This window comes from Castor canadensis, chromosome 4 (genome assembly GCF_047511655.1).
Source record: "Castor canadensis chromosome 4, mCasCan1.hap1v2, whole genome shotgun sequence".
Lineage (NCBI taxonomy): Eukaryota > Metazoa > Chordata > Mammalia > Rodentia > Castoridae > Castor > Castor canadensis.
Window position 1 is genome coordinate 90732785 of NC_133389.1, and position 15396 is coordinate 90748180.

General features: G+C 43.0%; 1 protein-coding gene and 1 non-coding gene across 2 annotated transcripts in view; both read right to left on the minus strand.

Moving 5' to 3' along the window:
• The window catches only part of Tmem163 (transmembrane protein 163), a 221037-nt gene that overhangs the window by 29450 nt on the left and 176191 nt on the right, over positions 1 to 15396 (minus strand). The window contains exon 5 of the mRNA XM_074070617.1: positions 11596 to 11692. Within this exon, the coding sequence (XP_073926718.1) occupies positions 11596 to 11692 (97 nt within the window). The remainder of the gene's footprint in view (positions 1 to 11595; positions 11693 to 15396) is intronic.
• On the minus strand, positions 10428 to 10534 carry LOC141422788 (U6 spliceosomal RNA). Its single transcript, XR_012447512.1, has one exon. It is a non-coding gene; the product is annotated as a U6 spliceosomal RNA (small nuclear RNA).

Below are 15396 nucleotides of genomic sequence, written 5' to 3' on the forward strand. Positions count from 1 at the left end.
GAACCCTCTTACACTGTTGGTGGGAATGTAAACTAGTACAACCACTCTGGAAAAAAATTTGGAGGCTACTTAAAAAGCTAGACATTGATCTACCATTTGATCCAGCAATACCACTCTTGGGGATATACCCAAAAGACTGTGACACAGGTTACTCCAGAGGCACCTGCACACCCATGTTTATTGTGGCACTATTCACAATAGCCAAGATGCCCCACCACTGATGAATGGATTAAGAAAATGTGGTATCTATACACAATGGAATTTTATGCAGCCATGAAGAAGAACGAAATGTTATCATTCGCTGGTAAATGGATGGAATTGGAGAACATCATTCTGAGTGAGGTTAGCCTGGCCCAAAAGACCAAAAATTGTATGTTCTCCCTCATATGTGGACATTAGATCAAGGGCAAACACAACAAGGGGATTGGACTTTGAGCACATGATAAAAGCGAGAGCACACAAGGGAGGGATGAGGATAGGTAAGACACCTAAAAAATTAGCTAGCATTTGTTGCCCTTAATGCAGAGAAACTAAAGCAGATACCTTAAAAGCAACTGAGGCCAATAGGAAAAGGGGACCAGGAACTAGAGAAAAGGTTAGATCAAAAAGAATTAACCTAGAAGGTAACACACACGCACAGGCAATCAATGTGAGTCAATGCCCTGTATAGCTATCCTTATCTCAACCAGCAAAAACCCTTGTTCCTTCCTATTATTGCTTATACTCTCTCTACAACAAAATTAGAGATAAGGGCAAAATAGTTTCTGCTGGGTATTGAGGGGGTGGGGGGGAGAGGAAGGGGGCGGAGTGGGTGGTAAGGGAGGGGGTGGGGGCAGGGGGGAGAAATGACCCAAGCCTTGTATGCACATATGAATAATAAAAGAAAAAAAATTAGCCTATTAACATATCACACTTTCCCCTCTAATCATACACTCCGTCTTCTCATACTATCTATGGTATAACTTTTAACGTGCTATCAACATCCCATGTACTAAATGTACAGGCCACACTCAGGAAAATGAAATCTATCATGGAAGCTTCCTTATCCTACATGGGTCTCAGCAGGATTTCTATCTGGGGTCATTTATGGCCAAGCACAGCCTTTGGATGCACTTGAACTATACGTATTTAAAGTGTACACTTTCATCAACATTGACATTTTTTATACCTGTGAAACTATCACTCAAAATGAGTATTTCCATCACCCCCAAAAGTATCCTCATGATTCCTGATTAATTCCTCCTTCCCACAACCTCGAGACTGGGGCAAGTACGATCTGCTTTCTCTCACTATAGGCTAGTTTATATACAAAATATTTAATAAACGGAGTAATACAGGGTACATTTCTTTTGCCTTGCTTCTGGAACCTACCTTAATTACTCTGCGATTCCCCCAGGCTGCTGCAGGGGTCAACAGTGCCTTTTCATTGCTGAGGACTATTCCACTCTAAGAGCATAACTGTCTTACCCACTCACCTGTTGATCTGTATATGGATAGTCCCCAGTTTCTGATATTAGAAGTAAAACTACGATACACATTCGTTTGAGTCTTTGCCCAGACATGTTTTCATTTCCCTTGGGTAAGTACTTAAGGATGGAATGACTAGGTCATTCAAGACAGCAAATGGACATTTATTTACTTTTTAAGGAACTCTGAATCATCCTCCAAAATGGTTGTACTATTTTATTCTCTCGTCCTCAGTGTATGAGAAGTCTAGGTGCCCCACACGTTTTTGTTTTTTTAATTAGATATTGTAATGGGTGCATCGTAATTTTAATTTGTAATTCCCTGATGACTAATAATGTTGAACGTGTTTACACGTCCTTACCAGCCATTCATTTACCTGTTCTTATGAAAATGCCTACATAAATACTTTCCAATTTTTGTTGATTGGTGTCTTACAAAGCTTTTCTTTATATCCTTTCTTATATTCTGGGTATGAAATCTGTATCTAATATGTGTGATCTGCAGTCTTATTTTCTTAGTGATTTTGTAGGGAAGTTTTCTCATTTTCATAAATTCCAGTATTCAACATTTTGATTTATAGTTCAAAGTTCTAAGGCATTTGCCTATCCCAAAGATTTTCTCTTATTTTTTAAGAAGTTTTATAGTTTTGGATTTGACATAGAGGCTTACAATTCATTTGAATGAACTTTTTTTTTCCTTTGGCAGTACTAGTTTGAACTCAGGGTCTCACTCTTACAAGGCAGGCATTCTACCACTTCAGCCACGCCCCCAGTCTTTTTTAGTTATTTTTCAGATAGGGTCTAATGCTTTTTGCCCAAGGCTGGCTAGCCTCAGACCATAACCCTTCTCCCTATGCTTCCCAGTAGCTGGGATCACAAGCACACACATCATGCCCAGCTTGTTGGTTGAGATTGGGTCTTGCTAACTTTTTACCAGGCTTCCTTGAAGCTGATCCTCCAGATCCCACCTCCAAGTAGCTGGGATTACAGGCATGAACCACTACACCCAACCTTTTAAAAGAACTTTTGTAAAAAAAATAAAGAAATAAAGAACTTTTGTATAAGGGTTGATGTCCTTTTTGTCTTTGTGACTAGTTGGTTGATTTAGCACTAAGTATTGGAGACACTTTCCTTTCCTCCACTGGGGTACTGTGGTACCTTTGCCAAAAATCAGTTGGTCAGGTAAGCAGGTATGCAGGTATGCATGAGTCTATTTCTGGCCTTTCTGTTCTTCTTGAATTCACTCAAGTCAATAATAACACACTTTCACCAGTGCTTCGTTCTGTTCTTTGAGAAGCTTGTCGATTCTTGGCTCTGGGACAAATGAAGAGACCAATCTTGTTAAAGTAATGGAGTTATTTATATGAAAGTAACAAGAGCAGGACACCACTGATAGTCTCATACCATAAATTTTGTCTGTCTCTGGGCAGTGCTGGGGAGAGAGTGGTGGGGGACATGGAAGAGTTTGACTATGTATAATTTTTTAAATAAAAAATCAATTTAAGTTTTCCACAAGTAGTCCTCCCAAGTTAAATTTAGAGTTATGCTTAGTACATCATACTGGAAGATGAATCTCTGTTGCTGATGGAGAATCAGAAATTATAGGTTACTGCACAAGAGTGAGCCTACAGCATCATCCAATCTGAGCAGAAAAGAGCACTGTTGAAGGCACTTCCTAGACGGTTCAATATGGCCTCATCATCCAGTATTAAAGGCACCAATAGGTCCACCAGCTTCTTAGAAGACTCTTCTGTAGCCTCACCACAGCACCAGCCAACATCCACTCAGTGGTTCTATGCTCAGAAAATTCCTATGTCTTTAATTTTGTGCGCGATGGTATTGCATTTTACAAAGAAACCAAGGTAGAAAGAAAGATTACACAACCTGCCCTAGATCCCTCAGTGAGAAAGCGGCAGTGTTGGGACCTGCCTCTCTGACTTTAGCCTGGGAGAGCTCACTCAGTACCAATTTCTGCCCTGGAGATGTGCTCCACCGGCCAAGTCATTGCTTCAGAAGGCTCGAGACTGACAAGTGGCCTGGGTGGGCTGCTATGTTGGGAAGACACCTACTGTGCCCCAGACTTTATTGGTCCCCCCAACCATCCTGCCTCATTTCCTTTTGCTAAATGCTTCCTATCTCTGAAGAGATACCAGGAAGAATTTACTAACAGGGGCAGGCCAAGGGAAAGCAGGGTTTGAACTTGAGGTGATACAAGAATGTTATGGCAAGGATGTCTTTAGATAGGCTACTTCAGGGGAGGCAGGGAAATGAAAGCCAATGAGTGACTAGGAAGTTGGCAAGCAGGGAGTGACTGAAGATACCAGGAGGAGGAGCAAGGATGGGTACAGAGGGAGAGTTCCAAGGAGGAGGGCAGAGAGCTCAGAAGGTTAAGTGTGGGGCGGGGAGAAGCCCTGAGAGGGAAAGATTGATGAGATGGAGAGGACAAGTGAACCTCAACTGAAAACAAGGATGTAGGAGAGAAGGGCAGGCAGGATGTTGCTATCCTACAAGGGAAAGACTCACTCAGAGCAATATCATAATAACCGAAGAAGGACTAAATAACTCCAAACAGCCCAAGCTAGAGACTGAACGCTGGCTGAACACTTTGCAAACACAGAAGCCTACAAATTCAAGACTCACTGTCACTTCTGTGGGCAGGAAGATCCTTGGAGAAAGTCCTTGGCTGTGGACTTGCAAACCCAAACCGTAACTACCCTTTACAAGAGTTTTATTTCCAGCTTTATTCTTGAGAGTGGAATCCCATCTGATGATCTTGCAGAAGCACACTGACCCACCATGCCTGCAGACCCCGCCCCCACTCACCCATACTCAACCAGCCTTCAAAAGTGAGACACACTTAGTGAGCACTGCTGAACAGGTGCTCTCATGATGGACAACGACTACCTTGCCAGGTGCCACCCTCAGTCTACGGGAACTGGGAAAGAAATAAGGCTGACGGGCTACCTGCAAGACAATGAGCAATCGAGGGCCTCCCTGTTATTGCTGGAGTGATGCTGCTTTGTCCTGGCAGATGGTGTGGAATTGTAGGCTAAAACTCGTGAGGAGAGATCAGGGGAAGCCTGGCTATTTGAGGAAGAAGAAATAAAAAATTGCTAAGCAATTGTTTCTGCTTTATGATACAGTTATCTTTTTCCTTCTTCCTTTTCCTTCCTCTCCCTTCACCTTTTTCTCTCTGTCCTTTCCCCTTTCACTCTGAGGTTCTAGGGTGAAGAGAAAAGGAAAACTTGAGAAAGATGAGGTTTACACAGAACCTGTGGCTTCTGCTGCTGCTCTGCCTAGAGCGGCCTCACCATCCTGCCCCTCTGTCCTTTCCCACCGTGGCCTGTGTGGCCACCACCCATTGCTCTTCAAATGGACTACAGAGGGAGGAGCCCAGGAAGACTGTGCTCCCTCATCCAGGCCAATACACAAGTCGCCTCTTCTCTGTTCACGTGTGACTCTATCATAGCCCTTATCACCACATGTGGATGGTATCAGCTCATGTGGCTTTCCCCAACTGTGAGCTCCTTGGGAGAAAAAGTCCTCTGAGAAGTAAAGGGCTCTGCAGAGCATGAAAAAAAAAGCTCTAGCCCTGGCTGCTATTTCACATTGAATCCAGAGTGCGTAGACAGGAGGGTCTGGGGAACATAGACACTGCGATTATCTATGATAATTGCTAGCAATTATCATTATCAATGTAAGACCACGTATTATTTATTGCTGGTAAATAACTATTTCTTACCATAATTATCATTGGGATCGGTATTATTGACAAACAGTCCTTAAGGAGGTTGGACCCAGGTAAAGCTTCTGCTCTCAGCTGAGGGAAGAAGGGAACAGACTGCAAACTGATCAGGACACAGAAAGAGCTGGAGGGCAAGGACAGGGTTTCTAGAGCCCTGGAATCAGAAGCAATATCATCCGTTTCCCCGTAAGCATGTAACTGTTTATAGAGCAATCCCACGCTCATGGTATCAGCCACTTCCTGCAATCACTGCTGTGAAGTAGGTGGTACTATATCCATTTACGAATGAGGAAACAGAGGACAACTGATCTGTTAAAAGCCATCCAGCCAACAACTGGTGGGTTAGGCTTAGCAAACAGGTCTTCTCATTGTGCATTCTGTGTTCTCTGAGAAAATGGTCCAAAGTTACCTGTGGTCACCTGAAGCCTATGGGAGAGCAATGCCAGTCCCAGGCAGGTTCCCAGGGATACAGGGGTACCTCAAAGACAAGCATCAGAGTAGCTGTAAGTGATCATGTAGGCTTCACAGCCAGAGGGAGACCAGGAGACAAGGAAGAGGGGCTGAGGAGCCCAGTCTGAAATGACCAAAGGCCGAGAGTTGGGGTAACTTTCATTGGCAATTCAGAAGCCTCAAAAAGCAGATCTCATAGCACCAACAATGGAAACATTATCCTCTAGTGACATTTTAAATAAATCATTCATCTGATTCTTATTTACATAAGTAATTCTCCATTTTATACAGAAGGAAACCAAGGGTCAGGGAGATCACGTGGCGTGCCTGTGTCTCTAGGCTCCCTGCACCACGCTCAGCAGCCTAAATGCCCCCTTCTGCGTGATTCCATGCATCCCGTGAGGCCCTCATTCCACACCTGTCCCACCACGTTCCAATGCTTCCTGGCTCTCCTGCCAGTGTGCCTTTCAAGAAACAAGGTAGTGGGGACACACTGATCAGTGGTGGGAGGGGGGAGGTGGACAGTAGGCTTGTGTGGTAGGGAAAGGGCAGGGTGCCAGAAGTAACCAGAAATGGGACCAGCTGGGGGCCTGGACCCCTCCCTCCAGTACAGCCTCTGATAGCACTGCCTTGTTGGAGCATGAGGAGGAGACATTCAGGGGGTCCATGGCCCAAAGCCAATGGACATCAGAGCCCTTAGTACCAAAAGCTGAGAGAGCTCTGGACAAGAAGACAAGAGTTCAAAAACCCAGGCTCTGCCATGAGCCAGCTGACAACCTCGGGGAGATCACTTCGCCTTTGAGAGCCCCGTGTCCCAGAAGAAAGGGGAAGTGGGCCACCTGTCCGTCCTTACCAAAGCAGCATGGGGAGGGGACCAGAACAGGAAGAGCACGATGTGTCTTTTAAAGCAACCATGTTAGCCATTCTACAATGTAGACATATCAAAACGTCATGCTATACACCACAGTTATATACAACTTTCACTTGTCAATAAAAACAATTAAAATAAATAAGATGTAAAGGTTAAAGCAGTCAGAGGGTAAGTAGAGTCACAGATTTCTAGAAGCTCATTTTTGTTTAGAGGTTCTTTCCTTCATGTTATAAATATTTCTTCATGCTATAAATAAACAAGCAGTGACCTATGCACGTAAGACAAGCATCTCCCACATCTGCCTGAGTTCCAGAACCACAGTCTGTGCAGTTTCAGAGAAGGCTCTTTTGAAATCTGTTTCATTAACCAGACAAAGCAACCAACTGCAGGGTGTGTGGGAGCCAGCTCCTGCCACTGGTTTATGCAGCCTCCCAGCAGAGTGCTACATTAGGGCTCCCTGGAGAGTCAGGCTGGCCCCATTCCTCCTCTGAAGCAAATGTATGCTGCCCCACCCCCCACCCCCAGGGCAGGACACAGAGGAAGCACAGAGCCAGCTGACTTCATGGTTGGGTAATTTCTAACTGCATGACTTTTTTATTCAAAATTGACCCATTCTTGCACTGATTCTCACTCTGAGAATTGTGCTGCTAAATTAAAAGAAAGTGGCTCTGAAAACAGGACTGTGGAAGGGAAGACCTGTTTTTAAGAGAATAGAAATCAAGTGCAAAACAAAACTCTGCAGTTGAGGCCAAGGGTGAAGGTGTAATTGAGAGGGAAGTTTGTGACATCAAGTCCCTAAAGATCAGTGTCCTTGGTTTTGTCTAGACCATATACTCAGTCTGCTTCCACCAGAAGGCACAAACTGTGTAGGTGCAGCCAAAAGGCACACACTATATGTGACCTACAAGATGTTATCCACCCTCACCCGACCAGGTTTTCAAACTTTATTGTTGCAAGTTTGTTTCATAGTAAACAGAAGTTTCCCTGCTCTCCTAAAAATTTGTTACACCTTGTCCACATTCTAGCATAACAACTGTGGGTGACCCTCAGCTGGGTGCACACTCCACAAAACCACAGACCTGGCTAGCTTCTCCTAATTTTCTTTTCTTTTCAGGACTGGCTTCTGTGGACATTTGAGCTTGAGTTTGTTACTCCTAATGTATGTGAAGGTATTATGGATGAATTCTCATTCTAAATTTTTGTAGGTCAGGGATTGGGGACCTGGCCATAGCCTGCTGGCTTCTACAAACTTCTAGTGTAGAGCAAGGAAACCAGAAGATTTGAGATTTAAAAACCTTTGGTTATGACCTGGTAGCATTTACCTGGCCTGTGTGCTGTTCAACCAACAGGAGGCTTTCCCTTCACCCCCAGGAAAAGGAGCTCCTGCAGCTTGAAAGTCAACCTTTACTATGCTAAAAAGACTTTAAAAAAAATCAACTGGAAATAAGATATCCGTAAGTGGGTTTTGTTTTGTTTTGTTTTGACAGTACTGAGAATTAAATCCAGGGCTCTAGCTCTGCAAGTGCTCTACCACTTGAGCCACACCCCCAGACCTTGTATTTTGTTTTTGAGACAGGGTCTTGCTAACTTTGCCCAGGCTGGCCTCAAATTCACAATCCTCCTACCTCTGCCTGAGTAACTGGGCTTATAGGCATGCACCACCATGTCTGGCTTGGATGTAATTTTTAAATCCCACCCCAAAACTGATAAAAGACTGCAGTAGCTGTGTCCCCAAGGACAGGACCATCTTCAGCATCTTCTACTCTTTCTGAACCCCGTCTGGGTCAGGACATTGGACAGTTCCACATTGGGTGAACTTAGGTTGGTGAATTTCTTCACTTAAAGAATATTTGCTGGTGGAAAGAGACCACCCACAGAGTGGGAGAAAATATTTGCCAGCTATACATCAGACAAGGGACTGATAACCAGAATATACAGGGAACTTAACAAACTAAACTCTCCTAAAATCAATTAACCAATTAAGAAATGGGCAAGTGAACTAAAACAGAACTTTCTCAAAAGAAGAAATGCAAATGGCCAAAAAACACATGAAAAAATGCTCACCATCTCTAGGCATAAAGGAAATGCCAATCAAAACCACACTAAGATTCCACCTCACCCCTGTTAGATTAGCCATCATCAAAAACACCACCACCAACAGGTGTTGGCGAGGATGTGGGGAAAAAGAAACCCTAGTCCACTGCTGGTGGGAATGCAAGCTGGTGCAGCCACTGTGGAAAAAAATTTGGAGGCTTGTAAAAAACTAAACATAGACCTGCCATATGATCCAGCAATCCCACTCCTGGGGATATATCCTAAGGAATGCGACACAGGTTACTCCAGAGGCACTTGCACACCCACATTTATTGCAGCGCTATTCACAATAGCCAAGTTATGGAAACCAAGATGCCCCACTATTGACAAATGGATCAAGAAAATGTGGTACTTGTACACAATGGAATTTTACTCAGCTATGAAGAAGAATGAAATCTTATCATTTGCAGGTAAATGGATGGAACTAGAGAACATCATTCTGAGTGAGGTCAGCCAAGCTCAGAAGACCAAAAATCGTATGTTCTCCCTCATGTGCAGACTTTAGATCTAGGGCAAATGCAGCAATGTGGTTGGACTTGGGTCACATGACAAGAGGAGAGCACATAAGGGAGGTATGGGAATAGGTAGAAAACCCAAAACATGAAAGCATTTGATGTCCCCACTCCAGAGGAACTAATACAGAAACCTTAGAGCAACAGAGGTTATCATGAGAAGGGGATCAGTAACCACTGTAAAGATCAGTTAGAGATGAGTCAACATGGGTCATAACACGTGTACACGAAAGCAATGCTAGGAATATTTTTGTATAGCTATCCTTAACTCAGCTAGCAAAAATGCTTTGTCTTCCTTATTATGTTTATGTCTTTTCCTCAACAAAATTAGTGATAAGGGCAGAACAGGACTTGCCTGGAACTGGGGGGGGGAGGGGAGGAGAGGGTGGAGGAGAGGGGAGAAATGACCCAAACATTGTATGCACATGTGAATAAATTAATAATAAAAAAAGAATATTTGCTGGTGGAAATATTATATAGTCATGTATGAAAATGGAAAAATGAGACCTGTTGAAACTTCCAGGAATGGGGGAAGGGGAGATAAAAGCAGAAGATAGAAGGGGTAAATTCAACTACGATATAGTTTAAGGACTTTTGTAAAATTCACAATGTACCCCCAGAACAACAATAATAAAAAAGTTAATTAAAAAAAAGTATTTGCACCATGGGATAATGAGAGACTGTTTTCAATGAAAAGTGGTCCAGTTATCAAAAGAAACACAAGGATGGCCTCTACAAGGACCAGTGAGCATAACCATCTATTCCATGTTAAGTTACCCCTGCCAGAAATGAATCTTTAATGCCTAAATAAATGAATATGTCAACTGGTGTAGTGGTAAAAATTCCCACCTAGTAACATTTTTTTTAAGTTGAGGCATCCCCCGAAAAATGTGGCTGTTACCTGACTGATGTCTAACATGCATTATCACACTTAGTGCCTTCATCTCTGAAACAGATTCAGATTCTGACAGAATGGAACAATGGGATAGCAAATTTAATGGAAGAAAAAGATGGAAGAGTCCAAGATCCCAGGGTGACCAGGAAGACCAGTATGAGAGAATTCAGTACATAGGAGATGAAGAGCACAAGACTGTCATAAATACTAATATTTGCTTGAACCATCTCTGCTTCTGAAAATGGCCAAATACTATGTAGGTACATTCCTACCTAGGCATCTGTCTTTCCTTCCCGTCACTAAGATAATAGGGAATCAGCTTTGGTCCCACTGTGGTGATAAATAACAGTTAAGATTCTGGTAGACTATGAAAGAGATGGCTCTAATTTTTTTTTTAAATATGGAACACTTCACGAATTTGCGTGTCATCCTTGCACAGGGGCCATGCTAATCTTCTCTGTATCGTTCCAATTTTAGTATATGTGCTGCCAAAGCGAGCACGATGGCTCTAATTTTTGCTTAAAGGGATTGAGGAAACAACTTAAAGCCTCCACTTTAATCCCTCCACTAAATGCAGTAGAATACCCCCATAAACACATACACACAAATGCAGTAGATTACCCCAAGAATTAACATATATTTTTCTAACAGTGAAATTAACAGCCTAATCATTTGACCTTATATAAGATGGTGCATCACAGCCATGCTTAAGTCAAATCACATCCTACAAGGCCCTATTCTGCATTCACATTGCCATGAACTTGTATGATTCCAAGATGGCAGATAGAGGGAGGAAGCAGAAAGCGAGCCTCCTATAGTGAAATCTTGGAGAGACGCTGGAGACACACTTTGCAGGCACAATCACTGAGAAAAGGCATAACTTTGACCCCTCCACACCTCCAGCCGGTGCAGAGAATTATTATAACGGCAGCATCTTCATCTTCTGGTAACCAAATCAGTTGTCTTCCATAAAGACTGCCTGATAGGAAACTATAAAAATACTTCCTTTCTCAGCATTCATAAGGGGAAAAAAAAAAGAATCAGAGTTCAGTTAATGACTTTCACCCCAAGGACAAAGCAGCAAAGACACATTTTAATATGAAATTGTGTCCTCCAGTTTCTATATCAGAATGTCAGCTGTGCTAGAAAATCTAATGTGAAAGATTTATGTATTGAATTGAAGTGGGAATAAGTAAACCTTGTTACAGCAATTGTGGAATGGATACAGAGCAACAGATACAAACAACACAGTTTGGATCACTGCTACACAAAAACAGCCCCATTTCTCTTTCCCAAAAGAAAGACATCCTGCTTAAAACTAGTCAAAAGACCTAAGGAGAGGAACACAGAACTAAGTACCAGTTCAACTGCTCGGAGTCTCTTTGTTGTGCCCTGTGTTTGGCTCTGCCAAGTCATTTGCATTCCTGCAATGAGTTCTTCTGGTCCAAAATGTTGTAGCTCTCCTTCTACCTGTCCAACTGCTCTTCCCCACCCCCACCCCAATGAGAGACAGTGCAGGAGCTGGTGCTGCAGGAAGGACTGTTAAGGAAGAAGGAGCTTACCACTTCTGGTAGCAGCTTAGTTGAGAGATCATGGATGGCTTTGACCACTATGCATATGGATGACAGAAGGAATATCACTCCCAAGATGACACAGGCTCTGCAAAAAACAAAACATTGAGAGTCTTAACTGGGAGAACTCCACACTGCTGAAGAGTCAGCATGTTGACAGTGACAAGGACACAGTCTAGGAATTAATTTCACCTTAATTTGCTCCCCTACTCAGAGACCACCCAAAGTTCCAGGCTTCATACCAACTCACATTATAATACAGTTCAGGGTTTTATGACAAAGGCCACCTCATGAGAAAGGGGCTTACCACCCTACATGACCTCACAGCATCCCATGAACACTGCTTTGGAAGGGTCTTCTAGGCATGAAATCCATCCCCTTGCTGGCAAACATGATGCTTCATTCCTCTTCAAGCCAGAGGGGAAGGAGCTCCACAGCAAAGAGTGGAGACTCTGGCATGAGACAACCCAAGCTCAACCATTTACCTTGTTGCATTATCTTGGACAAGGAACTGAATCTCTTTTTGCTTCTATTGCCTTACCTTTAAGATAAGGCAACCCCTTACCTTAACAATATTTCCTACCTGAAGATGAAATGAGATGATACACAAAGCATAAAAAAAAAGTAGTCCGGGAATGTTAGCTTAGATAAAGAAAAGTCTGGATTCCTCTTTTAGAGATGATGCAATGGACATCTTTGGATTTTCCCACTGATAAAAATGAGGAATGATTTGGTCATGACAAAAGACAGAGCATTTGTGGTAAGATGGAGAGATGTAAAAAATAAGTCAGAGGAGTGAAGGAAGGATAAGGTCAACCAAGACCCCAGCATAGGAGGAGGCAGAAGCAAGTCATGGATGCAAATACACAACGGGGAATTTTGGGTAGGAACTGACAAGGAAGTCTATGGGGCTTGGGACATAGAAGTCTCTGGCAACCTAGATGTAACAAACCTTGGGAAAACAAAGAAATGAAAAGTAAGAGGAAATGATAATATAAGGGTCAAAATAGCAGAAGAAAATGGAAAGTGACAAAAAAAAAATACAAGACTGACTGGTTAGCTCTAGCTCATTCCTGTCCCAACATAATGTCTCTGTCATTTGGCAGCCTCCTTGGTCCTCTTTACCCAGGTTTCAAACAAAATCATTTTTCATTATCCAGCTTGGATTCTTCTCCCTGGACTAACATCATGGTCCCAAATTAGTCACCTAACTTTGAAGTGACACCTACTTATGATCCTAGTAAACCTGTGGACACACAAGGCTATTTGGAGTCCACTCAATAGGATTCTCACCCACACTCTAGCTGTAGATTTTACTCTTTCAAAGACCCGGGCTACTTAATGCAGAGAAACTAAAGCAGATACCTTAAAGCAACTGAGGCCAATAGGAAAAGGAGACCAGGAACTAGAGAAAAGGTTAGATTAAAAAGAATTAACCTAGAAGGTAACACCCACGCACAGGAAATCAATGTGAGTCAATGCCCTGTATAGCTATCCTTATCTCAACCAGCAAAACCCCTTGTTCCTTCCTATTATTGCTTATACTCTCTCTACAACAAAATTAGAGATAAGGGCAAAATAGTTTCTGCTGGGTATTGAGGGGGGGAGCGGGAGGGGGTGGAGTGGGTGGTAAGGGAGGGGGTGAGGGCAGGGGGGAGAAATAAACCAAGCCTTGTATGCACATATGAATAATAAAAGAAAAATGAAAAAAAAAAAAAAAAAAAAGACCCAGGCTAGAGCAAAACACAAGAAAAGAACATACAGGAGGAGGAAAAAGTAATGAATGGGTGGGGATCTTGTTAGAGACTTGAGTCAGGGTGCCATGCAGCCTCATAATGAGTCTGCAGAGAAAAGGGAAGTCAAGCAAGAAGAACTCTTTTGCAGCTAAGCAGCTAACAGGAGATGAAGCACTTGGGACTGGCAACCATGGTCCTATCAGAAACAAAACAGATTCACAGAGGAGTAAAGTATACCTAGTAGAGGGCCCTTGAGAAGTAGGGACTGGAGCAAAGCAGAGATTCCCAGGACTTGGGGATCAACAGCTGTTGTGGGCACTTGGCAGTAACAATGTCTACCTGTAAGCAAATGGGCTGTGAGAGATTCCAAAGTAGGAACAAGCCTCCAAGGTAAGTTTTGCGACGTATTGTTTTTTTTTCCCCTCCATTCATAGAACTCTCTTTGGTTCATCCTTTTAGGTAAATTCAACCACAGACTCAGCAAACCGCCCCACCTCCCCCAGCCCTGAAAGTACATTGCACTAACCTAGTAAACTTCCTTTTTGCAGTGCTGGGGTTTGAACTCAGGATCTTCACCTTGAGCCACTCCACCAGCCCTATTTTTGTGATGGGTTTTTTCGAGATAGGATCTCACTCACAAACTATTTGCCCAGGCTGGCTTTGAGCCACAATCCTCCTGATCTCTGCCTCCTGAGTAGCTAGAATTACAGGCATGAGCCACTGCGCCCAGCCTAGTGAACTTTTTTAATGTTGCCTGAGGACCATTTGATTCAATGTTATCAGAATCTCTGGGAGTAAACCCAGAATTCTGCATTTGTTTAAATTAGTCTAATTTTAATCTAATTCTAATGCAAGGCCTAGACTGAAGTGAGGTCCTGTCCTAGGAAGATTCCACTGTGGGGTAAAGCACACAACTCCCTAGAACAGAGGCAGGAGGGCGTGGTCATCCAGTTGGCAAGGGAGGATTGGGTCTCATGAACCCTAAGAGACCCCATAGTGCATATGTTTACTGATCAGCTTCCTCTCCCTAAGAAGTCACCACTTGTGTGCTATACCTTCTATAGGCACCTGTCACTACATCCTCATCTCCATACTCCTCTAGGGGAGACAAATGTCTGTGCTTCTTCCTGACAGGGAACAGTGATGCTATAGGAATTGACCTTTCCCCACATAACTGTAGCCATGCCTCTATCATGTACAAAAAAGTGGGTTTTGATCTTGTTATATTACTTAAGGAGACAAGCTAAATGATGTGAGAACCTCCACACATAACTTCTTGCCTACATATCTTGAATCAAAACCACACCATAATAAGAAAGGAACTAAGATAGAATGAAGAAAATTAGAGGAGATAAAGCAGTTGGGGTTATGATACATATATACATGGAAATATCACAAGGAAACTCCCTGTGTAGCTACCTTTATCTCAAACAAGCAAAAATGTCATTTATTTTTTATTTTTTCTTCTACAAAATCAGACAACAGGAGGGCAGAACAGGTCCTGCCCAGGGGGTGGGGGATGTTGGTACCTGTGGGAGGGGGTAGGTGATGGGGAAAGGGTGTAGGAGGGTAAATACCATGCAAAAAATGTGTACACATGTATGTAAATGCAAAAATGATACCTGTTGAAACTATTCTAGGAATTATTGGGGGAGGGGAATAAAGGAGCGCTGTGGAGGGGGTGAATCCAAGTATGATATATTTGAAACACTGTAAGAACCTTTCTAAATGCCACATTGTATCCACACCCTGAACAACAATAAAGGGGAAAAAACCATTATAAATTCCTTAGGTCAAAATCCACATCTTTTTCTCAGTGTCTACAGTAGCATTGTAGCAGGGGTTCTGTTTGCACCTGGAGAGTAGGTACAATTATCAACTGGTTAGCCAATCACTAACTCACCGTAAGTTTCCCTCCATGGATTCTAAGGAGCAGCAACTGCTACCAGTGGGACTGGGAAAAGGAAAGAGACTCCTAACACTTCAGCCAAATGCCCACAGAACAGCCCCCACTGTAAAGCAATTCTGAAATACAACGAAAATCAAAGGAAATTTG